The sequence below is a fragment of the Canis lupus genome, chromosome 5 (assembly GCF_003254725.2).
Source record: "Canis lupus dingo isolate Sandy chromosome 5, ASM325472v2, whole genome shotgun sequence".
In the NCBI taxonomy this organism is placed as follows: domain Eukaryota; kingdom Metazoa; phylum Chordata; class Mammalia; order Carnivora; family Canidae; genus Canis; species Canis lupus.
The window spans coordinates 67,160,087-67,185,666 of NC_064247.1; the positions used below are offsets into that span (position 1 = coordinate 67,160,087).

The 25,580-nt window shown below is 61.5% G+C and overlaps 1 protein-coding gene across 6 annotated transcripts in view; it reads right to left on the bottom strand.

The window, feature by feature from the left end:
- The window catches only part of GSE1 (Gse1 coiled-coil protein), a 413,751-nt gene that overhangs the window by 22,947 nt on the left and 365,224 nt on the right, over positions 1-25,580 (bottom strand). For 5 of the 6 annotated variants that reach the window (XM_025427032.3, XM_025427033.3, XM_025427031.3 and 2 more), the window contains 2 exons: positions 14,571-14,789; positions 3,323-3,522 (listed from right to left, as the gene is read on the bottom strand). In XM_025427032.3, coding sequence (XP_025282817.3) covers positions 3,323-3,522; positions 14,571-14,789 — 419 coding nt within the window. The remainder of the gene's footprint in view (positions 1-3,322; positions 3,523-14,570; positions 14,790-25,580) is intronic. The other variant, XM_025427034.3, reaches the window with a different exon arrangement.

Here is a 25,580-nt window from a genome sequence, read left to right on the forward strand (position 1 = left end):
GACACATCCGTGATAATTAATTGAAGGAGACAAGCCGCTGATTGGAATTTTTAATGAGCAGCAACATCTGTTCCTGCCTGCACGCTGGCATGGCCGCCCTGCTCACAGTGGGGTCCTTGCAGGTTCACGAACTCTGACTTGCCCTTCCCCGAAGGGGCGTTCACGTGGCAGGTATCAAGGAGACACGGGCACGCACAGCAACAGCCTGGGTCAGAGTGAGCAGATGAGAGCTCCCATCTCCCAGCAATCCAGAGACTTCCATATAGGGCCCACACCTGGCCTCAGGTCCTACAGATGGCTGTGGGGACAGCAGGATGGGCTCCTGCCTAGCCTTAGTGTGGACACAGCTCCCATCTGGTCCTACAGACCCTAGGACACCCATCACTTCCTGTGCCTCAGTTTCCCCACCTGCCAAGGGTGCCAATCACAGCATCAGCTCCTAGTGCGACAGGGACAGATGCACGGACATAAAGGGGATGCAGGGTGAAGGGCCCGCACATCTCCCGCCCACACTAGCGTCTCGGCGGCTGTTTGCAGGTCAGGGCTTGCTGGGTCCTCCCACACGCCTGTCGCCTGCCACCTGGCACAGGGCCGGGCTTGCACGGGTGCCCTACACCAACCTGCTGTAGCGCTCTGTTCCTCACCGGGGCCGCTGTGGGGTAGGGAAGGCCCCGTGCCTGTGGCCTGGGACAGGCTGGACGGGCCACACCCTCTGGATGGGGACGCGGCAGTGGGCGTGCAAAGCTCACCAGCTGCCAGGGCAGGATGGAGATGGTAGCCAAGGGGCTGGACCATCAACCCAGGACAGCAGAATCCCTGGAGGGAGTCGTCGACCCAAGGGCACTGGGGACAAGCCCCAGACCACGCTCAGCAGACCAGGCCGCCACCTGCTCCCATGTGCCTCGGGCGCCGTTCACGGAATCAAAGAGCAAAGCCTCGCACCCCGGGCTGCCCCGGCCACGCGGGAGGGGCCCTGAGCGCACCGTCCCCAGAAGCCCCTTGTCCCCTGAGTGGACAGGGGAGACAAAGCCCTGCTGGAAGGCGGCCGGGCCAGATGGCACCTTCCCGCCGGCGGCGGAGGATAAACAAGGCGCTGGAGAGCCAGGGGGAGGGGCCGGCGGGCAGGCAGGGGGCTCTGCGGGCTGGACCCGCGCGCCTCCGGTCCGGCTGGAGCCCTGCCAAGCCCTGCCAAGCCCGTGACGGGCACCTGGGAGCGAGGCCGGCCCCCCCGGGGGCGCACAGACGCTGCCCGGCAGAGAGGGGCTGGGGCGGGCCCAGGCAGCAGCCCCCAAGCCGGGCCACCCCAAGAGCGGGCCGGGCTCCCCACTGCCGTTCCGGCAGACAGGCGAGCGTCAAGGAGCATCTGGGGGCAGCTTTTATTTCTGAGCTGCGGCTGCAGGCACAGCTGTACAGATGAAGGGAGGACGAGGGGGAGGCTGGGAGGCAGGGAGGGAGGGAAATCCTTCATTCTCTGGTGATTAGAGAGGGTTCCAGTCAGGCAGGCAGGACATGCCCTGTTAGCTCTAAAATAGACCATTTCTCATTCCAGCCGGCTTTCGCAGCCCCCACTACCTGGGAAATGGGACCCTGGCGACCCTGGTGACTGACGGGCCCAGAGCCCCGCCCCCACGACTCCCCACCTGGCGGGATGCCCCCCCTCCAGCCCCTCCCCAGAAGGATTACATTCTCCACTGAGCCTTTGTGCGGAGCTGATGAGCCATACATCATCTGCTAATCCAGTTCCCTTCCCGCCGCCCTCCCTGGTGGCATTAGTGTTTCATTAAGCGACGCGGCGGTAAATGGCTGCAGCAGATCTATCACGGCCCTTTCTCTGGGGTTACTAAACGTTCCTGAGGCAGGCAGGACCCTCGGAGGGGAATACTCGGGAGGTTTCCTCTAGTCCGGGCCGACAGGGTGGGAGGGAAGCCCCTCCGGGGCAGGCAAAGGGGACGCTGTGGGCCACGGCGGTGGGAGGCTGTCACCAGCCAGCGCTGAGCAGGACATGGCCAGCAGGACCCAGGGACCACCCGGGGCCGAGGGAGGCAGGGTGCTGGGGCCCTGAGGTCAAGGCGGGTCGCCAGGTGGCTGACAGTAAGAGGCAAGGAGCCCCCCTGGAGGCAGGAGATGCTGGTGAAGACCACTCATCTCCGTCAAACCAAGGCCAGCTCGGGGGTCTCCAAACCCCTCTGGCTGGCACCTGCCCGCCAGGCCCTACCCAGGCTCTCTCACCCCCAAACTGCACACAGAACAGAGCCAAGAGTCAAGACAGCAGCGTCGAGATGCGCACGGGGCCACACCCAGCCTACAGCTATATCTAGAATTCAGGGATCCTCACTGTGTGCCAGGGCCTCCCCGAGGGCCAGCCCCTCCTCTGTGGACAGAGGCTGGCTGTCCCCGAGCCCCAGGGCAGAGAAAACACAGATCCCCCATGATGACGGGTATGAGTGGCCCTGGTGCCCACCGGACTCTCCACTTCCATTTTCCTTCTGGTTTAATTAGTATTTCGGAGTATGGCCACCCCACTGGGAACCCAGAAGGGAAAGACGGCCATTGCCCCCCTCCCCGCAGCCCCTGCTGGGAACACCCAGGTGTTGGAGGGGTGGAGGTGGGGAGGGCGGTCAGGCGGGGCAGGCGACAAAGGAGCGCTCCCAGGACCCTCTGCGGGGCAGCCCCCTCCCACCTGCCAGGTAGCCGTGCAGGGAGCCCCCAGAGTACGGGGGTGGGACATCTGGAAGTTAAGACGGAAACGGGAAATCAGGGCACATGAATCTGCGCACGGGCATCTTCCCTACTTGGATCCTTGTCGGGGCGGTGGGTGATCACAGCCATGACGTGCAAACACCATTTTAAGCACCTCACACAGGCCTACGGGGCCGAGCTGTGTCCCACCAAGATTCTCAAGTTGGAGGGCCTTTTTCGAGGTAAGGTCGGCCCTGATCCAACAGGACCAGTGTCATCGAGAAAGGAGATCAGGATGCAGAGGCACAGAGGGAGGTCTGTGCAAGGACACAGGGAGAAGGCGGCGCCCGCGGGCCCAGGAGAAAGGCCCAGGGGGAAGCAGGCCTGCCCACGGCGGAGGGCTCGGACTCCCGGCCTCCAGAGACACAAAGCATCAACGTGTCCTTTGAACCCCTGGTCCCTGGCCTGACTGTAGCCACCTGACCGACATCCTCGGATTTTCCTCCAACACACACCAGACCGTCCAGGTGAGTGTGCTGTTGTCCTGCTCTTCAGAGGAGACAGGCTCACAAGAGTGAGTCGCGGTGAGGGGTTTCACCCCCAGGTGTTGTCCTTCCCAGCACCTGGGACCCCAGCAACTCACCTGCCGGCTCTCGCTCCTCCAGACGCCATTGACGGTCTTGGTCGGGGCGATGGTCACCACAGGGGGCGTGCTGGGCACACTGTGGCCCCCAGGGGGGACGATGATAGGGCCCATGGGCACACGCTTGGGCGTGCTGGCGGGGGAGCTGTGGTTGGTGGCCGGCGAGGACACGGGGGACGATTCGCTGCTGAGTGAAGACCCTGTGGGAGAAAGGATAGGTAGCATGAGCAGGGGTCATGCTCGGCCCGTGGGCCCAGCAGGGGCACAAGGTCCCGGGCACTCCAGCTCCCAGGGCCGGTCACCCTAGCCCCAAGCCCCAAAGGAGGGCAGAGAGCCAGGGGCGCAAGCAGGGTGGGCAGGAAGGGGGAACCATCCTGCTGGATGCGGATGGAGACACCAGCCCCAGCAGAGTGGGCATGCTTACAGTGCAGGTGGGGGCCGCCTCCCACACCCCAGGCTGGGTGGAACCTGCTCGACACACCAACAAGACGCTCCCCCAACGTGAGGCTGGAGCAGAGGGTGGGGGCAAGACCCACAGGCTCCCAACAGGGCCCCAGGCCCTCCGTGTGCTTGCGGGTGGAGAGGTCACAGGGAAAGGTGCGAAGACGGTGCCCTGGTGGCCAGCATGTTGCGTGGGCCTGGCAGGGGCGGGGGTTCCTGGACATGGAAAAGTGGCCACGGAAGACTCATCATTTTTTCTTAGATATCAACTGCAATCTATTCTTAAGTTTTAAAAATTGAGAAGATCTAATTCACCATTTAAAGCATAAAGGTCACTGGTTTCTAGTACATTCAGAGTTGTGCAACCCCCACTACCTGACTCCAGATCACTACCATCACCCCAGCATAGCCCAGCGTCACTCCTGGAGGACAACCCACTGTCCCCTTGGAGGTGGTGTGGAGGGGACAGAGCTGGCTGGGGGGGCGGGGAGGCAGGGCGTGGATGCGGGGTGGACATGGCTGAGAGGAAAAGCACCCCGGGGTCCCAGGGCAGGAGGCTCAGGGGTGCAGCCAGGCGGGCCAGCTGCTTAGGTCAATGGCTGCTCCCCCTGCGACGGTGCTGAGTGGAGGGGTGGAGTGTGAGCAAGGTGGGAATCCTGTTCAGGTGCGTCCTGCTCCCCAGGCCGTGTCCTCCAGCAGGCACCCGCCTTGCTGAGGGGCAGCTGGAGCACAGGCAGGGCCCAGCCAGGGCCCAGTGACTTCCACGGCGCACACACATCCACCCCGCACTCTGCGGGGAACGAGCCCCACACATGCCCACAGAGTGGCAGTCCATGGACACTGGCTCACGCCGCCCAAGTCCCTGTCACAGATCCCAGGAGGACCCCACTCCATCTGAAAGCATGAGAGCCTCTGGGGCCGCGTGGAGGGGTACACACTCACCCATGGCTGGGGGTGGGGGTGGGGAGACAGAGGGGTTCAGGCTGAGCAGAATAAGGAGGCCACTGCTGACAAGAGGCGACCTGGGACATGCCCCATCTTGCTCTTGGACTCAAAAGGCAAACACTGACCCTTTTGAAGGTCCCTGTGGGCACCTCTTGTTTGCAAGAGCCCGGCCTGGGTAGGAGGGTGGGAAGCAGGTCAGCAGAGACACCCCCTCTCAGAAGGAGAATCCCATCGGCGTTCAGGCATCCTGCTGGAGTTTGCTCCAACCCTGCCTTGTTCCCGGGGTCGTGGGACCCCCACTGTGTCTTCACACCACCTCATGTGCCATGCTCACGTTACCAAATGGAACCTTTGTGTTGGGGGTGGGTGGTCAGGGCAGCCTATGGCTCACGGGCGGGCGCTGACAGCCTCCCGACTGCCAAGGCGTCACTGCAGTGGATCTATCTTCCTGTCCCCGAGGCCCTGGCCAGCCAAGCGTGGCCTCAGCAGGGCAGCGAGGAAGGAGAGCGACTGGACATAGAGGCCCCAGCGACATCAGGACAGAGCCTTGCCCTGAGCAAGTTGCTCTTGTTCAGGACTCTTCAACATGACTCCCTAGCCTTGTACCCGACATGTACTACTGTACAAGGCAGCCCCATGAGGGGGCACCCAGTCCTAACCCCACAGGCCAAGCGCCAGAGCCGCCCAGCAGCATGTTCTGCTCAGCAATATCAAGTACAGCTCGGAGGCCAGATGTCCCTCACTCCTGGATCCACCTGTCCGTGCTTGGCCAGGGAGGCAAACGAGGAGCTTCCTGAGGGCTGCTGGCCTGAACCGTGACCCCCGATTCCCCAGATGAAGCAGCAACCACAGCCCCCACCCCAAGGATCCTGCAACCCCAAGTTGGCCAGACCAAGCCTGGCTCTGCTGCCCGCGAGCTTGGGTGAGGTCTGAATCTCCTAGTCAGATGTCACCACCACCAGGGGAGAGCTAACAGCGCACAACGCTGGCCACCTTCCCTTCCCAGCGGGGACAGCCTGAGGTTTTGAAACAAGCTACGTCTGGCCAAGGCGGTGACCTTTGCGTCCAGCACCCAAAACCGGTTTCAGGACGGCCACAGGGATGGAGGTGGGGATGTGTCACAGGCAGATCCAGCCATTCCTGAGGGCAGAGCCACCCGGCTGGAAAGTGACCTCCCTGAGGTTCCAGAATGGCCCTCGGGGGCTGGTGGGCGGCTGCTGGAGAGATGGAGAGAGATCTGGGTGGCTAGTCCTGGATCCTCACCCAGGCTTGTGCAACTCTGCAAAAGTGGCTGCATCTTCTCAAGGCCATCTGCCCACCTGGCCCGGCAGCCCCATACCGGGGCACGCACCCAGCAAAGCAGGGCTGACGCCCACCAGACATGGCGAGGGGGCTGGACACAGGGCCCATGCTCGGGCTGGAGGGACCGCCCCGCCTCCCTCCACGGGGGCAGGAAGCAGCACGCGTCGCAGCCACGCCAGCGGGTCACACAAACACCACCAAGCGAGGACAGACGGCTAATGCAGACAGGTCGGAATGCAGACGGTCCCACCCGCCGAGGCACAGAGGGAGAGCAGGGGGCGGTTTCCTGACACAGGGGGGTCACTCTGAGAAGCTGTCCCACTGGACACCGATGACCTGTGAGCTTTGCTGTAGGTTATTTAGATCTTGATGAAAAGTTCCACTTGCATTCTTGAAAAAAACAAACCTAAATAGGGAATCTTTTCCTTAAATGAGAACTTCATGGAAGCTCTACTGCTCTTCTTTCTGGGTGGCAGTGGCTTTACGGAGGTGATCCCCACACCGGAGAATGCCCCCATTTCAAGTGTGGGTTCAAGGGTCCCGGCGCATTCACAGCAGGGTGGCCATCCCCCAGGAAAGGAAGCCGGGCCCCTCGGCCCCCACCCCTCAATTTGCATGGTCTCCAAGGATGTGCCTACTCTGCGTGGTTCCTATGAACCATCCCAGCACACGGGACCTTCTGCGTTGGCTGCTGCGCGCCCCATGCGGTTTTATGTTGCATCCACGTGGCAGCAGGAACCCACTCCTACCTGGAGCCGGATACCCTCCCTAACCACACACACCCACACCCCTCGGCTCCGCGAGGGGTGTTGTGTCTCCTGCACTCACAGCTCATCTCCCACGCAGCCCCACGCTCGGCCACCAGGCCTACACCCCGGGAGACCTTGTGAATCCTCTGCCCGTGGGGGTGGGGAGGGCAGATATCTGTGCTCTGGAGCAAAAACAGGAAGGAAGGAAGGAAGGAAGGAAAACACACACAGGCCAAGAGCAGCTGCGGTCAAGGCAGAGGCCACGAAGAGCCTGGAGGAAAAGCTGGGGTCAAAGGCCAAATGGAATGGGGCGGGGGGGGGGGGGGGGGGAGCAGCACAGCTCGCAGCAGGAGCACCTGACGGTACCAGGCTGGGGCACAGGGTCTCCAGGCCACTTGGGCCACTCTTCCCGTCAGACCACCCTGCCAGCTGCTGGAAGAGGCCCCCCCTCACGCTACGAGCTAGCTTCTCCCAGATTAACCTCGTTTCTAATCACCAGGGGGCGAGGGGTGGGGGAGCTGGGGACCCAGGTGCACTAGAGCAGGAGGCCATCGGCAATTAGCAGCCTGATCCCCTGGGGGTCGGATGTCCCTCGCCAGCCGAGCAGGCGATCGATCCCCGACCACGCACCCACAATTAGCGCGCAGGCACCCGGACCCGGCTCACGCGCGGCGGCGGGAGGGCTGTGACCGCCCTCATTAACTGGAGACGCGTGGCAGGAGCCAGTCGGGGCGCGCGGGCAGCTGGGGGATGACAGGAGGCCGCGCACTCGGCGTCACCTCTGCTGTCTGACCGGGAGGATTAGCGCCGGGGCCGCCGGGCACGTGTAATTAACAGCTGAGACCCCAGACTCGGGGAGGGGAGTGGGGGTGAGGCCTGAAATCAAAACCGCAAAACCACGACGGCCGTCAGCTCTCAGCTCTCCCAGACTCGCGCTTAGCTGGCCGCGGAGACCGTCTCGAGCCCCCTTCGGGGGTTCAGAACAAGGACCGCCACCCACCCCGCTACTAGCCCTGGAGGACAAGGCCAGCTCCGGGTCACCCCACAGCGACCCGGTCTACTCGACCATGTACTGGGTTAGGTGCCTCACTCCTGATGCCAGGGAGGAGACAAGAGGACAGTCTCCTGTCTTCCCGGCCTCCCACTCCTAGGCCCGGGCCCCCCAAGCTTGGCAGGGCTGGAAGGGGCAGCACTGCAGGCCCCTGTCCCAGTAGGGCTTTGCCCGGCTTCAATCAGTGTAGGCAGCGCCCTGGGACCCAGGGCCACAAGCAAAGGGAGGGCGGGGGCCTCTGAGGACCGTGTCTGGGTCTGCTCGCCAGAGCTTTCTGCTCACCCCGGCAGTGTGTCCCGTCCCCTGTCCTAGGTCCACCTCAGATGGTCCCTGTGCAGACTGCATTCCGCTGGAGCTCGGATGGCTGTGTTCCAGAGGAGGGATGGCCTCCACTGCCCTTCCTGTCCTCACCCACCACATCCCCCACCTCCCCCAGGCCTGGTGGGCGAGTGTCCCTTGGACCCAGAAATGAGACTGGCCATCAGGCAGCCTCCTTTGGTTATAAGGCCGAGGAGCCCGTGGGGCCTGCAGGAAGCCTCCCAGCCAGCAGGCAGTCAGGTGGACACAACCTGGACAGTCCCAGAGTCGCCTCCCTGGAACATGACCACCAAAACAGGAACCTTGGCCCTTCTGCCTTTTGGGAAGCAAAGCGTGTGGGTTACAGGTGCCAAATGCCATCGTCAGCACACGAAGGCAGGGACATCCTTCCTACATGGGGGGACGATGACACATGCAGGGCATTCCTTGCCCCACTGAGGTCAACGGCTCCAACAACCCCAGGGGTTGGGGGAGAAGGGGTGGGCCAGAGTTGTGGGGCCGCCGCACACTGGCTTCCCGGCTGGGGGGTCTCCCCACCTGCCCACCAGCTGGAGCACCTCCACGGCACAGGACGGTCGGAGCCCACGTCCCGCCTCATAGCCACTGGTGTGCTCCTGTACCAAATTTGCCATCATGTGACAGTCACGAAACCCAAATCACCAAAGGCAAGGTGTGGGTCTTTCTTAGGAAACGTTTCCAGGGGCCCATTATTCATCACTGAGCAGGACTGAGGCTGGTGAGGACAGTGGGCTCCGTGAGCTGAGGGCAATGCTGCTGTGGTGGGGCCCACAGGGAGGAGCGGCGGGAGCGGGTAGCACAGAGAGGTGACGGGGCAGTCACTGCTGTGTCACCACAGCCAGAAGGCCCGCTGCTGCGAATACCCCAGTGCTGGGCATCGCCCATGGTCCACTGTTCTGGTCATACGCACCTTGCCCACACAGCCTGCCCCCTGCCCCTTCCCCGGGCCTCTCTCTCCTCCAGCCCCAGCCTCCAGAGGACTCCCCCTCCCCCGACCAAGAGCTCACACCTGTGCTCAGAGACAGATGGGGCTGCAGATGCCCGCAGGGAAACACCACCTCACGGAGCCCCGCCAGCGCGTGGCTGACACACGGGCGGCGAGCGTGCCAGGTGGGATCTTTCCTTTCCTGGTTTTGCTGTTTTCTTTGAAAGAGGCAGACTTCAGGTGGCAGCAGGGAAGACCCACCCGCGCTCCACGGGGCTGGCTGCGTGATGGCAATGCTGGTGGGTAGAGTCACACCTCCAGCCTCAACCAGGGGAGGAATGTGCCGCCGCCTCCCTGGGGCTCAGGGGCAGGACCTCGGTTCCAGCAGCTCCCGAGGCCCGGCCGGTAACTGGACCCGCCTGCAAAGCCAGCGACAAGATGAGGCAGGCAGCCAACAAGCGCCATGGAAGGAAGCGGGCAGGGGCGGCCGTGTTCGGGCTCTGGACTGGAGAGTTAGCAATTCAAGTCCAGCTGCCACCACCACGGGGACCCGTGCTCTTGGCAGACACCCCTTGGGTGAGGCCGCTCAGCCACCCCACAGAGCCCACCCTGCTCCCTCTGCCCAGCCGGGGCCCCTAAACCAAAGCTGCCCAAAGAGACCCTACCCTGACACAGCCGGGTCTTGGGGACAGCAGGGAGCGCCCAGAGAAACAGGCCCTCGACAGGGGTGTGGAGGTGAGGGGTGTGCGAGGTGGAAAAGACAGGCGGGGCATGCGGGGAGGCGCCCAGCCCCAGGGGTGCGGCTGAGGACGCGTGGGGCTTCCCGCCCCTCAGCAGACGGGCGCCGAGGCCCCACAGGAGGCGCCTGCTACAGCGTGGAGGCGAGCAGATTGCCACACAGCCTGTCGGAGCCAGCGCCTGGCAGCGGCCTCTGCTTCGTCATGCTCCGGGACACCGGGGACTCGGGCTCCCAGGCTCGCCCTCTGCAGGGAGCAGAGGGGAAGGGTCAGGGCCACAGGGGTGGGGGGCACCTAGGGTGGCTCCCAGGGCGAGTGGGGCCGCTGTTGGACTCCGGCCGCTGCCACGCTGCAGGTGGGGCATTTCCTGATGGGCGGCAGGGACTCAACCCTCACTCAGTCATTCATCAACTCCCCGTGAGCACACAGGGCAGCTAGGGACAATCAGGGGGTTGGGGGTCACAGCCTGCCCCAGGTCAGCGCTCTTGGGGTAATGGGCTGAGGGTCATTCCATGGCTCAAACTGGGGTGTGTATGGGGGACAGTCTGTCCAGAGAGGCTCTGGTGGGGGGACAGGCAAGGCAGAGGTGGCCAGGCCAAGGCTGCACCTAGACAAGCAGATTTGGGAGGGGACAGAGGGCTGAGCGGCCCAGGAGGACATCCTTTTTGCGGCCAGAGAAACAGAGAAAGGGCTCTGGCAGCCCCGACAGCAAAGGGCTACACGCGTGCTGCCTTTGCTCAACGGGGCACGCCCTGGCCTGTCCCAGAGAAACGGTCCCACGGGCACAGATGCGACCAGTGTGGGGCCAGACCCAAAGCCCTTTGCAGAAGAACATGCTGTGTGGGTGCCCCTTTATCCGGCGGCATGGCTGGGGAAAGGAGTTCAAGCTCACCGCCTTTCCATGGTGGCCCTCTCCTTCCTAGGAGCCTCCCAGTGAGAGTCTTCCAGCCCCCCCACCCCCATCCTGGCACCGCTGAGGGCCAGGGAGGTGGCGGTGGCAGGGGTGGCGGGGGTCAGGGGTAGGGGATGATTGCACCGACGGCCTCCTTTTGGTGCACACAGCTGCTACACCTAGCGCTAGTGTGTTCTCTCTGAATCAAAATCTACAAGGATGAGATCTCTAAGAAAAGAAAAAAAAGCTCAGAGAGATAAAGTGACGGGCCCAGGTCACACAGCCAGGATGTGAGCCAGAGGATCAGGCGGGTCCAGGCCCCAGGGGCACCCACAGCCCCTCCAGGAGCAGCGGACATCTCCACCCTACAGGACCCCCAGGGCAGTCAGGCCATGAAGAAGGCACCCCAGAGCCTCGGGACAGATACAATTCCCTACCAAGGGGCTTATTTCTCCGTTCTCATCCTTGCTCTCAAGGTAGAGCAAACCACTGGGCACTCAGGTTACTTCCTCGGAGTTGCAGGTTTAAACTGTACCCCTCAGGACATGATGTGAGGAAAGACATGAGCCCGAGAAGCCGAGCAGAGAGCTTGGGCCGCAGCTCAAAATAAGGGGACGCTTCACAGCAAGGGAGGGGTGGCGAGGGACAGGGTCAAAGGTGAGCCGGAGATGCACCAGGTTGCACGTGGCTGACAGGACAGGCTGTGGCTGCGGCCCTGCCTCTCCACCTGCCCCCTACGGAGGTCTGGAAGCTGCTCTGGTTCCAGCCAGGACCTCTCTGTCCAAAGGGACAAGGCCGTGGGCAGTTGGCAGTAGAGTCCTGGGTCCCCGGAGCCACCGGATGCCAAGATGCTAGCACCTCCGAGGGCATGGGGCCTCCACCCACTGCACCAGAGGCACCCACAGAAGACAGGAGCCGGTGGTCAGCAAACATGCCAGGGAAGGACCTGAGTGCGTGGCTTCCAAATTCCTCTCTGCTGCTAACAATGAGGGACGGAGGCCAGCTCACAGTTCAGTTTCGTCCACCAGCCACAGGGACAAAGAACGCGGCAGGAGACTGGCCGGTCCATGGCCAGCACTCAATACACGCCACCGCCGTGTTGAAGGCGGGGGTGCCGCACACGCCCGGTGACAGGTGCACGGTGCCAGCCAGCCGCAAGGTCATTCAGCCGTGAGAAGGAATGAAATCCTGGCATGCTGAGTGGGGGTGGCCCTGGAACATTGGGCGAGGTGCAGGAAGCCAGTCACTCGCGCTCTGCCCACCCCGGCCCCCCAGAGCGCGCCAGCAGACCGTGGCTCCGGGGCGGGGGTGGGCAGTGTGTGCTCATGGCACAGGCGCCTCTGCGGGGGCAGTGACCTGGTCTGATGTAGTGGTGACAGCTGCACGACCCAGAAGACCCTAGAGGCCACGGCATCGACTGCTTTAGGAGAGGGCTTGTGTGGCACTGAATCAACGTAAACAGTGTGGGAACCATCCTGCTCCTTCCCTGACCACGTGCTCCCTGCACCACTGAGGTGGGTGTAGGGGCGAGGGGGCTCCCACCCCAGCTTGTCATCCCGACTCCAGCTCTGCAAGCCACTTACGGCTACACGGCGGCAGCAAGGGGCAAAGGCACGTCCTCACGAGCTGTGTGCCCTTAGGCTCATGACTTGACCTCTCTGAGCCTCTCAGCCTCACCATCGGTACAGCAGGCAACTCCTGGCTGTGAGCCACTCCCGCTGATGGGGGGAGGTGGTGAGGTCACAGTTGGGGGGACTCTGAGAAAAAAGGGGACCAGGCACGAGGTGTGGCTCAGGGATGCTCCCGAGAGTGACCGCACCTCCTCATTTCTTCAAACTAAACTCTGGGGTGGATCAAATAAAGAATTGAAAACTGAGCTCATTGCCACGGACTTGAGGCTGCCAACTCTCAGACTTGGCTGGTGGCTGCCAGAAAGCCTACGATTCTCAAGACGCAGTGTGACAAGGGCCGAGGCAAGCACACAGTGGGACCTGGGGTGTCCCAGGGCCCCAACACCGCTCCACGGGTATGCAGCCCCCCAAAGCTCGGCCCTCACATCTGAACGACGGGGTGACCATAGCCCGGCCAGCTTCCATGGCAGCAAGGGCTCTGGCCAGTGTGGCTGGTACCTGGCCTCCCTCCCCTGGCCCTTCTCTGCAAAGTCACTCTTCCCAGGGCAGTGAACGAACGTGCAAAATGCCCAGGTCACAGCTGCGAGGAACAGGGCCCCATGGCTACCGGGCCTGGCCTCTGCCGCCAGCACACTTTGTTCCCAGCCAGCGAGGCCCAGAAGCCTCTGGCACGTTGGCTGCCGGCTGGCCCATCCTTCCAGCCAGATGCTGAGACCAGCCATGGGCTGCAGAGAGGAGACGGGACCATCAAGGCAGGCTCCGGCCCTAATGCCCATGGCCCTCCTGTGAGCCCCCATCTGCAGACTCCCCTGCCTGCCTCTGCAAGAAGTGCCCATCCACAGCCACGTCGTCAGCAGAAGTGTCACCCCAGGACGAGCCCAGGGGGCCGGAGTGACAGGTGGGGGTGACTCAACTTCAGCAGAATCAGACTTTCCCACGTGCCGACACTTGCCTTCTAGATGCCAAGGAAGGAGCAGGGGGCTGCCGGGCAAATTCTGCCACAGGGGTGTCCCACCAGCTCCACGGGGACCGCGGAGTCTCCACGGGCTCCGCATGTACCTCCAGGACACTGCACAGAGCCCAGGACGGCAGGCCTGGGAGCCTCGGCGGGCCCGGGGAGGGAGCTCACCGCCTTCTGCGGGCCATCTGCTCTCCAGCTGCGTGGCATGCCCTGGCCCAGAACAGCGGGGCCTCCCGCACCAGCAGGGTTCCTGCAGCTGGCTCACTCGGACGTGGCCAGGGAGTGTGCCTGGTGGGCGTGGAGGAGGAGGAGGGGCATGTGTGCGGGGACGCGGGAGGTCTGCCAGCAGCCACGCTCTGCCCCAGTGGACACAGAACCGGGCCCCAGCGATCTGCCCTCCTGGGCCAAGGCCCGCCCTGTCAATCCTGAGCACATTTGCCTTACACTTCCTCCTCAGCCCAACCACCGGACAGAGGTGAGATTCAGAACTCATAAGACCCCGAGCCAGTCCCGGTCAGGGCAAACGTCCCTTCTGCAGGGCTGCAGGCTCCGGAGCCGAGGACACCAAGCCCTGGACCTTTGGGGCCAGAGCCACCCAGGTCCCTGCTTCACTGGCCCAGAGGTCAGCCCCGCATCTGTGCAGCAAGTCCAGAGGGCGGTCGAGAGGTGGCCCCAGCCACAAATTACCTCCTGTCCCACCTGTCCAACCAATAGCCCGTGACCCAGACTAACATGGACAACTGGAGGGTCATCCCCAGAAGTGCCTGAGGCCAGAGGCACAGAGAGCCACCGAAAAAAGATCAAAGCTCAGAGAGGGTCAGTGTTGGCCCAAAGTCACACAGCATGTCACTGCCCAAGTGACACCAGAAGCCAGGGCTCTGAACCTCTGGGGGACACCCATCCAAGCCAGCACGCAATCCTGGCCCCAGGGACTTAAGCAGTGATGGGGAAGCTGCCTCAGAGACCCCCCCAACTCTGGGACCAAGTGGTTTCCAGAGACTGTGGCCACTCCTGCAGTGGCTCCCGGAGCCAACGCCGGACAGAGGCAGTGGAGAAGCGGAAGCAAAGCAGAGGCGCCGGGGTGGGGGTGGGGGTGGGGGTGTCGGGGAGGGCCTGCAGCTGGGACGGCGCTGCCCCCCGCAGAACGGCTCCTGCTCCAGCTCCCGCCCGCGGGGAACGGGGACCAGCTGTCTCTGGGCCGCGCACCTGCTCCTCTCCAGGGCCTGGGCCTGGGCCTGGGCCTGGGCCTGGGCGGGAGGACGGGGCTGCGCCTCTTACCTCTGGGCTCCTCCGCCTGTTTGGCGAGCTTGCGCAGCGCGGCGGCAAAGCTGGAGGACGGCGCGGCCTGGGCCGACAGCGCGCTGCTGGTGGCGGGGCTGCCGCTGGGCACCAGGGCGCCATTGAGCGGCGAGGGGGTGAGGGGGTTGACGGTGGCGGTGGTCCTGGTCGCGGTGGAAAGCATCCCTAGTGAAGGGGACTTGGGCTCATGGCTCATGCCTGAAACAGGAAAAGAAGAACCAGAGGTCACCCAGAGAGTAGGAGGGCCCAGCACCAGAGCGGGGGGCAGGTCCGCAGGGCCCGGGGGTCCGGGCCAGCGAGCAGCATGCAGGGACAGGGGACAGGAGCAGACACGGCGGCTCGGGCAGGACAGACAGAGGCAGAAGAGAGCCAGCGCCACAGAGAGCGGGGGGGCCCCCCACCCCTGTGATCCCAGATGCCGCGGCTCAGCCCAGGAGGATCCCCGCATCTCCTAACGCGGGCGGAGGGACCAGGGGGTGCGGGTCGGCGTCCTCGCAACAGAAAGGGGCTGGGGTAAGGAGGACGGCCCTAGAGCCGCCCCCGCCCCCCAGACCCCACCTCATTGGTGAGGCCGGGGCTGCTACCACCCCCGTTCTAGAGAAAACACGGGCAGACAGCGGGACCCGGCCCTGGGCAGGCCTCCCCGCGCAGCGGCCCCATCAGCAGCCGTGGCAGACGTGGGGGAGAGGAGGCGGTCGCCCTGCGGGCCCCGCCTGGGGACTGAAGACACACGACCGGCGACCTAAAGCCCCCCTTCCCGCCGAGGACCAGGCTCAGGCCTGAGCAAGGAGCCGACGAGGCACCGCCTCCTGCCAGGGCGACACCAGATGCCACAGGGGAGGACACAGCCATCTTCCCACACGCCCTCTGCCTTTCAAGTCCCGTCCAAGTGTCAACGAGGAGGCCGTCCTGCCTCCCGAGCGCCCGATCAATAGAGGCCCAGCTCCATCGCAGGCGGCCGAGCAAGCAGTGCCATAAATAAGTTTTCCATTAACATTCCCTGCCCTCTCGGGGCCACCTGCCCGCCGGGCCCCGCGCCCCGCCCCCTCGCTGTGGGCGCATTCCAGGGTGTAAATCAAGGCCCGTGGCCTTGCAGCTGGCAGAGGCCATAGGTTGTGTGCAGGGAGAAACGAATGGACTTCCAAGGCCCCAGACAGACACCTGGGTGGGGGGGCTCCAGGAACAACATCTAGGGAAGGGTCCCTGGGCGGCACGGGTGGAGGAACACCATCACAGAACAGGGCAAGAACGTGCCCTCCTCACAGGGCTGCGGCCCACACCCCAAGAGGCTCTCTGTGGCCCCCAGAGCCCACCTCACCTCTGTTGGGCTCTGTGCTGAGTCTCAAAGAGCCTAACTGGACCCTGCTTCTGCAGCCATCCCCACAGGCCAGCAGGCTCGAAGGCAGCCAGGTGAAAAAGGGGGGATCCCCACAGGCGGCCGGGCAGGGGTAGGCGTTCACCTGCTGCCCCAGAGCCTGAGTCCCAGAGAGCCAGGTGGCACTGGCTGCTGCTCTCCTGCCAAGGGGGGTGGGAAGAGCCACCCTCGGGGGTGCATGAAAGACCACACTGAGGCAGCGGTGCCCTCCAGCAGCCCCACTGAGCAGCAGAGGAGCGCTAACTCCCTACTGACCCGTGTGTCTGCCTCTGCTGGAAAAGCAGGAAGGCGGAGTGAACCCCACGAGAGAAACTCAAGAATCCTGGAGAGTGTGGGGTCCCTCTTCAGCAGCCTGACAGCTGGAAAATGCAGGTCTCAGACCCAGGTCATTCTCAGTCAACCCAGCACCCGGCTGGCTAGAGGACACCGAGCCCAGTGGATGCTAGGATCTGGGAGTTTGGCCCCAGGCTACCACCGCCACCCTCTCCTCCTCCAGTGGATAGCTGGACAGAGGGGGCACGAGGTGTGACCAAGGTTGTGGAGTGAGGAAATGGGGGCCTGAAGGTCAAGCTTAGCATTCACTTGGCTGCCAGGTACCTGGAGCTTGAATCCTCGCTCTGCAGCCTCAACTGTGTGACCTCAGGCAAGTCACTCTGCCTCTCTGGGCGTGTCTTGCCTGTAAGATGCAGCAAGACAAAGTCCACTACCCCGCTGACCTCAGATGATCCTGGGAAGCCAGGAGCCGCTCACAGTCTGGTCCTGGTCGGATGGCTCAAGGCCACACAGTCAAGCAGCATGCCCAGGACTTGAACCCTCTCTCCTGGGCCCTCATGGTATCCCCGCACACCTCACATCACACCTGCCTGCTCCAAGACCTAAACAAGACCCTGGAGCAGAAGGGATCAATGCATGTGCACACACACATGTGCACGCACACACACACTCCTAAAATACGTTTCACCAAAGGCTCTTAGAGATACATCCATGATTCTTTGCTCCTTCAAGGGGCAGGGACTGATTCTCTCTCCCCAAAACGTGGGCTAGACAAACGAACTCACGTCGGACCCAGCGAGGACGGCGGAAGTAGTCATGTGCGACTTAACACAAAAAGAGCATCAGAGGTGCCGTGGCCACACGGCCACCTGCCCACTCTCCGGCATCACTTGAGGGGACTGTGCTCAAACAGCCCATGGAGAATCCCAGGTCTCCTGACGCCACCAGACAAAAACCAGGTTCTTCCCCCCAGCCTGGCTGAGCTTCCAGATGAGACCACAGCCCCGGCTGCCAGTTGGATCACAGCCTGCTTGGGGCCTCTGAGCTGCCCCGCATCCCTGAATGTTAAGTCTGGGAGCATTTGTCACACAGCTCTAGACAACCAACACGGTGCTGCCACGCACTCTACTGACCTCAACTGCCGTCTTGCACTCTCTCCCCATCTCCCTCTTGGAGCCCAAGAAGCTCAACCATCTGCAAACGTTCTATGACTTTACCTGCAGTCTTCAAAGTGGGCCCCCATGAGGTCATCGGAGACCATCAACACTTCCTCCATTCCCTCATCCCTTAGAGAGCCAGCCACCTCTCTTTAATTCCCAATTCTATGACAAAGGTGTCACTGTGCCCATTTTACAGATGGGGGAAGACAGTCTTGGATCCAAGGCCCAACGGATGGTTAACGGCAGGGCTGAGATAACTGCAACAGAGCACCTGCATCCTGTTTATGCTAAAGTGGTCAGGGCCCGGATCCAGACCCATTCTGCCCCACAGCACGCACGTGTGTAAGAGATGGGGCCGAGCGGTGGGGAAGTGAGGGTAGGCAACGCAGTCATTCTACCTCCCAGTGACTGGTCCCCAAGGCCCGGGAGCAGATGTGAGGTCACTGCCCGGGAGCCATGTGACAGGCTGGCCAGCTGGTGACCTGGGTGGACCTGCTGTGACTGCCGACTGACATTGCTGGGCAGGGTGACATGGAGGTGCTGGGCTAGGCAGGGGCAGCCACATGACAAATCCCAGGCCAGACCCCATAATACCACATGCCCCTGAAGCTGCTGGTGGGCGTCCTCAAGTGTCAGCAAGAGAAGCAAAGGTCTCACTCTACCCTTATACCTATGTTGTAACTTCTCTGCAGTAAACCAGGTTTTTAGCAAAGTGGGAGGTCACTGGGGCTCCTAGGAAGTTCAGTGGGTTACAGTGCCTGCCTTTGGCTCAGGTCACAGTCTCGGGAGCCTGGGATCCAGTCCTGTGTCAGGATCCCCGGTCAGCGCAGTCTGTTTCTCCCTCTGTCCCTCCCCCTGCTGGTGCTTGCGCGCACGCGTGCTCTCTCTCTCTCTCTCTTTCATACAGATAAATTAAATCATAAGTAAACGGGGGGTGGGGGGGATGGTCATGAAAGAGACAGAGAGCTCGCCAACATGAGGCTGGCACACCAGCAGAGGGCCCGGAGGCACCCCTCAGACCAGGGCCTCCCCTGCTGGAACTCAAACCCAAATCCTCACCCACTGGTCCCCTGCATGGTAGGGTCACAATCCTGCTGGCATTGAGTACCCTCCCCTCCCACCTGAACCTCCCCTCCCCTCCTCAAGCAAAGCCTGGCACCTGCCCTCAGGGCTCTACCAGTGGCCCTCTTGGTTCCCGGGGGTCCCCCAAAGCCAGCATCTCTGTTGCAGTGTCAGCCACGGGCTCAGGGGCACTGCAAGTCAGGAAAGCTACTGCTGATGTCAGGTCACTTAAAATAGAATCCCAACCCAGCCTCTTCATTAAGGAGCTAAAATTAGCACCGCTCCTCAGCATGTACACCCCGGGAGGGCGGGCTGGAGGATCACCAGCAGCCGGGATGGCAGCTCCCCTGCACCCGGGATGGAGGGGCAGGGGCCACACTCATGGGACCGCGGCACCCGGCAAACAGTCACCCCGACCCTACCACGGCTCCACGCAGCCTCAAGGGAATCCACTGCCCACCCTGTCCCTCTGTCCCAGGCTGGGGTCACTGCAGGACCCACACACTGTGCAGCACCCCCGCCCCGAGCCCTGCCCAGGGAGGCAGACCCAGAGCTCCCACACACACGCAGGCCACGGCAGGTGCAGCAGGGGTGGGCCTTGGGGTGGCCCCTGCATCCTCAGGAGGCCCTGGGGGAACATGGGGCACCTGCTCCCTGTGCCCTCATTAGAGAGGGTATTTATTAACTTCTGTGCTCCTGGCCATTGACTGAATTCTTGTCTACATTATCAGCTCATGTAAATTCATTATCCTAACAGCTGGGAATAAGCTCCACTGCGTGAAGGCCAATGATGGATGAGAGCGCCGGGGCCGGGGGCGGCGCAGGAGGCAGGGAGGGCTCCCTCCGCGCGGTGCTGCTCTCCGACATGTGCACCTCGGCAGGACGGCGACCGGGTCATGTGGCCTCCCGGCCTTCTCATTTACATCACGTACAGCTGTCCTACTCTGGACGGGGCTCCTGCCACCACCGGCTGCCACCCAAGCTCCCAGGAGCAGAGAGCCGCCACAGCAGGACACCCGGAGGTGAGATCCGATCGGCCCCGGCACCCCAGCTGGAGGGCCCGGGACGCCCCCGCAGAGCCCAGAGCCCCAAAGCCACTGGGCCACCGGCCCCCTCCTCTCCTGCTCCGCCAGCGCGATGGTGTTTTAATCAATACTTTTCCTCTTCTGCCTACATTTCTAATAAGGCCAGCAGCAGCACAGAGCTTTAAAAAAAAAAAAAAAAAAAAAAAGGGCAAAAGGAAAGAAAACCAAGTGCAGGGCCAGCCCGGCTGGCAGGGTGGCTGATGTTCTCTGCTCTCCGGAAACCCACCTTGTTCTGGTTCTTCAGAACAAACCCCATGCTCCGCAGCAGCAGGACTTAAGTGGGGGGAGGCCCCCCAACACGCCATTAACTATGGCCCCGGCCCCACCGCCCCCTCGACTCGGTGGCGGCGGGCGTATTAATCAGCACGCGGGCCTCCCGCCCGGCCTCCCGCAGACCCTATAATTACCACTTCCTTTCATGGGCTCTACCCCGGCACCAGACCTCGGGCCTGCTCCCTCCGTGCTCTCTAATTACAAGCTAATGGCTGAGATGAATTTTCTGCTGGCTCCCGGTTCAAGCACCAGCCCGCCCCTTCCTCCTGACAGCCCCCCACCCTGGGGTAATTACACCCCGCGGGGCCAGCCGGCAGGGCCTCCCTGTCCTGCCCCAGGCACGCACGATCCGGATTGGGATTCTCCAATCACCCCTCTTGATCATTTTTCATTACCGCAGAAAGAAAGAAACGTTTGTGAGCAAACACAGCGCGTCCCTGGGGTCAGCGGCCCCGGCTCCCCGGCCCCCCGCCAGCCTCCTGCTCAGGGATCACTGCGCCCCCCCCCCCAAGGGGCGATGCTCCTGCAGCCCTGACAAGGCCGGGGTCACCCTGCTGCAGAGACCCGGTGGGCGGCTGCGGTGTGGGGTGCCATGTGATCATGGGAACCCGAGCGGCTTCATAATAAATTCATTATTATATTTGCCTTCGGCGTGTTCTGAGCTCACTCGCACGAAGCAATTTTTCTTGGGGATGGGGGTGGGGGAGTCAGGAAGGTTTTCCTGCTCCGGATGCGCAGGGTGGCCTGCTTAGGCCTAATGTTCTCTTTCGATTAAGGACAGTCCCCCAGGTTGCAGGTCTGTAAGGGGACTGGGGACTTTCTCTGTCCGAGTCCCAGAAGAGGACTTACTCCCCAAGGCTGCGGCCCCAGGAACTGGCGGACTGTGCCCGAGCCACTGCTGGCCGCAGGGAGCGGAGCGCAGGGCAGAGAACAGGTGGGGGGGCGGGGGCCATAGGAGACCCCGGCCCAGGAGCCAAGGAGAAACAAGGCAGCTCCCTCCTTGGGGACATGGCTGCCCCCTCCCCCACGCAGACCTGTCACTCAGCAGCGTGAAGTCACTTGGGAATGCCCAAGGCAGGGGCTCACGAGCTGCACCAAGTGCCCTCCAGAGGCGCCATCGATGAGACAGGAGCCCACCGGGGCAAGCTGTTTCCAAAGCCCATCTCTGCTCTCTGGGGTCCCCCGACAGCCACCAGGAACCCCAGGTGGGGTTCAGCCTAGGTGGGGCAAGGTTTAGGGTTCTCTCGGCCCCTATCCCCCAGTGCCACGCTAGTACCGTGGGTGAGGGGCGTTCAGGAGAGACCCCCACACTCACTCAGCACTCGGTGCCCACATACCAGGTAACAGCACAGAGGTGTGGGCCAACGGGGCCAGAGAGGTGTCCGGAAGGAGTGGGAGCCACAAAACAGGTAGAAATGGGGTGGGCATGGGGTGGCACCCTGGTCTCCCCCAGAGCCGGCCAAAGATGATCCACAGGTTGAGGTTGGAGGCTGCAGAAGGCCGGGAGTCGCGGAGGCTGCGGGTGGAGGCACAGGACAGAAGTCGGGCAACAGATGGCAGCGACATTTGACAGCGATTACTCTGAGCGGCTGCCGCGTCTAGAGAAGCCTGGACACGGACAGATGAAGGGCTGCGCGCGGTGGGGGAGGGGGGGCAGCCGTCCAGAGGGGGCGGAGAGGCAGGAACCGCAGCATAGAGAACCGTATAGAAATAGTAAAGCCAGAGGAGACCAAGGGACAGGGTCAAGGCTGGAGCCCGGCGTCCGAGACCCCAGGAGGCTGTCCCCAGCAACGCGGACGGTCCTAACAGTTGCAGCAGACGCCGGACTGCTTGGCCCGGAGTTTCACAGCAACTGCATGAACAGGCCTCGGCAGGCGGCGAGGTCAGGGAGGCTGCCCAGGGTCCCACTGCAGACCAGCGCGGGAGCCAGAGCCAAGGACAAGGACGCCCCCAGCCAGCTGATCCCTCCCCACCCCGCACCCCGGCTTTCCCCACACCTCTGCTTCCTGGAGGTGGGTGGCCCCCGGGGGCTCCCAGGGCCAAGGAACCTCCCATGCAAATTTTCCCAAGTGGCCTGCCTCTGCCTCCCACTCTACAGATGGGTACACCAAGTCGGGGAGAGAGTGCTGCCCTGGCCTGCGGAGACCGGGACCTGAACTGTTTAGAAAGTGCTAGCAAGAAGGAACTGGGCAGGGCCACTCACTGGGCTTGCCTTCCATTTTGCAGACCCCAGTTCTGTGACTGAAGGCCCCTGCGAGAGCACCCAGCTGGGTGCCAGACTCATTTTACACTCAGCATACAACCCTGGCCCAAGCACGAGGACGGATTCTGGGACCCCCGCATCTCCGCAGCTCTGGCAGGGAGCTCCTGGAGGGCATGTGGCCCAGATAACAACCCCGGATTAGGACCCTTTCATGTGCCTGCTGGCACCTGAGCTAACCAGGCCACCTCCGAGCTGAGTCTCACTCACAAAGGAGCCCTTTCAGTGGATGCCCAGAAGCACGGGGTGCAGGAAGCAGGCAGGGGTCAGAGGTGTCCGGTGCAGAGGAGAGGTCCCGAAGGAGAGAAACCCAACCCAGCCAGGAGGCAGCCACTGAAGTTCTCCAACTTTCCATGGAGCAGCAGGTGGGGAAAGAGGCCAGGAGGGCAGGGGTCAAGGCCAGGTCCTCCTTCTGACACGGATAAAACCTACCTGGGCGGGGAGTGGGGAACAGACTTTGAGAAGCAGTGGGAAGAGGAAGCAGAGGTCATTGCTCTGCTAGCTGGGACCCTACTTCCTGCTCCCTCACTGTACTCAGGGTGGGGGCCAGGAGTCTGGGTGCTTCAACAGCTCCTGCCTTACCCCTCTGGGAAGGAAGGACAGAGAATACAAGAGCACTGTCCCTTCGATATAGAGTAGCTATTGACAAAAGCTGTCCATACGGGGCAGGCTGGGTCCTCCTGCAGCTCTACTCCTCAGGGCACTGGGTAGGTCCTCCGCCAACACAAGAGGGATGGAGGCACACCAGCCATATCCTCACATTGCTTAACTGACCAGACCCGATGGGGCTAACGGTGATGCCCGGCATCCCTGCTCAGGCAGGCTGGCAAGCTTTGGGTCTCACTTGGCAGGACCACCCAGGAGCTGAGGCATGAAACTGGACTGCTGGGACTCCTGGGTGGCTGGCTCAGTGGTTGAGCGTCTGCCTTCAGCTCAGGGTGTGGTCTCGGAGTCCCAGGATCGAATCCCACATCGGGCACCCCTTGAGAAGCCTGCTTCTCCTTCTGCCTATGTCTCTGCCTCTCTCTTCATCTCATGAATAAATAAATACAAACCTTTAATTAAAAAAAAAAAGAAAGAAAGAAAGAAAGAAAGAAAGAAAGAAAGAAAGAAAATGCTGGTAGGAAAACTGTGGTCTGAACCTCAGCTTCCGTATCAGTAATAGGATTGGGGGGGGGGCTAGATGCACGGGGGCAGAGGCTAAGCAGGCCTTCTTTGACCCATCAACCTGTCTTCATTTGGCCTGATGTCAAGCCATGTAGCTTAAATGTGAATCAACGGATATTTAAAAATGGAAGATTTTAAGTCAAGATGAAGATCCATAAAACAAGAAGCCACCAACCCAAAATCCTGAGAACAGCAGCTGTCCCAAGTCCCCACCTTTCCCTACTGTCTCAGGCTGTCCGGTTTGCTTGATGCAGGAGTGCGTCTCCCCAGGTCTGAAATTCCATGTGCTCAGGCAACGAATAGCATCTGTAGGAGCTTATCGATAAATGGGCACCATGGCCAGGACACTCAGCCCAGATGTTGTCAACACTAATTCCATCCTAATTCAGCAGTAAGAGGTCAGCCCCTCCACACTCTCAGATTTAGGGGTGACGGCCCGCCAGGAAGGTAGGCCAATATCTCGGCATGTGTCAACAGCAAGTGGGTTTCACTTGGCTCAAAGCCAGTGCACTCAAGCCAGGACCTGCCTCAAATCATAAAATTAATTTTTGCTTTTGTTAAAAAAAAAAAAAAAAGTCCATTATCATAATGATCATAAGGGCAGACCAGACCCTCTCCTGCTGAATTCTGGATACAGATTTACCAAGTTCACAGGGACCCAGCAATTTGTGTGGCGTCCACGAACACAGGTTAGAGAATCCGAGGGCATAGAGCTCTTTACGTACTGAACCCTGAGCAGTAACCCCTTTTCCCACCGTTATACACCTGGGTCAAAGGCAAATGAGGTATCAATACCCAGAAACCTCCAAGTTCTAATGGTACTTCCTCTTGGGCTCATCTACCATCTTCAAAGCCCAGTGTGCTACGCCTGGGAATCAGTAAATGCCAACTACCCTCCCCCTACAAAAAAAAAACACCAACTACCCTGTGACCAAAATGGGACCTCAGAAGAGGGCCATCAGGTAAAGGTTCCCACGACAGTCACCAGGAGCCACAGGCCGGGTTGGTCACCTTCTTCTGTCCACAACTGCCCTCCATCAACTGCTGAGAAATGGACTGTCCAAGCCTAAGTAATCCTTTCCTTCCGTAACACAAATTCCTCTATCATCTCAACTGGGAACCTGCAAGTTTCCTGTAATCCAAGCAGGATGCTGAGGCCCCAAACCAGCTCTCACAGGTGCCAGGCTTCACCCTCTGGGACCACAAACCCTAGCTGTCCCGGGTCACACAGTGACAAGCAGCCTGGTTGGCCCAGAGATCCACTGTGGGGGCAAGAGAACCTCTGAGGAGCAGGTGTTGGCTACATGAAGGGCCTTCTTCCTCCTGTAGGGTCAGCAAACGCCCTTGGAGGCCAAAGGTTGAGGGGTGGAGAGCCCACTCAGCCAGAATCAGGTACATAAAGTTCCCGGCTGCTGCTGGTGGGCAGAAGCGCCATCCCAACACACGCAGCTGGAGTTCAAGTCTTTCCACGTCAGCTTTCCCTTCCTGGCACCTATCCCCTAGGCCAGCCCTGTGTCGTGAACACACCGGGGTGGGGGTGGGCACTTAGAGAGTGTGGCCCAGATGCTGCTGTTAACAGGAGCACAGCACCCCGAGGTACACGGAGCGCCCTGGCTGTCTGAGTGTGGGCAGGGATCCCCTGCCAGATAGAGCACAGTACGAGGAAGGACACAACACTGTCCTACCAGTCTCACCTTGGAAACCAGCTATCGGGTTAAAATGCACCGCCTGTGCCCGAGTGACAGGCCCCCAGGGTCCGGCATCCCTAGGAAGGCCTCCAGTCTCACAAAGCCATAGAAGACCTTGTAGGCAAAACCTGCAAGATGCAAAATGTCTTATGGGCTCAGAAAGGCAAGGCCTGGGCATTAATCTGATTTAAAACCTATAATCTCAGCCCACTCCTCCAATCCCCCTCTGAGCTCAAGCAGGGCTGACCAGAAATCCTTAAGAGACCATCCATCTAATTGGGGCCCAGGGTTAAAGGGGGAGGGGGTGCCAGGCATTGCATGGGGGCTGATACTGAGCTTTCCTATTAGTTTCCTAATAGTTTCCTATTACATTGGGACAACCAGCACCCCCGCCCCCACACGAGGTGGCAGGGAGCAATCAGAAGCCCCTGGAGGTTCCCAGGCAGCTAAAAACTTCAGCTTTACTTATTCAACTTTGTATCTTCCAGGCTGGCTACCCTCTAGTGAATGAACCTCCCTCCACCCCCATACATGTAAAACAGTAACAATAACGCACAGATAGATGCAAGCTCAGAATTCAGCAACATGAACCTCCTCCCACCCCTTGGTTTTGTTCCTTCTCCACCAATAACCAGCTACAGGATGC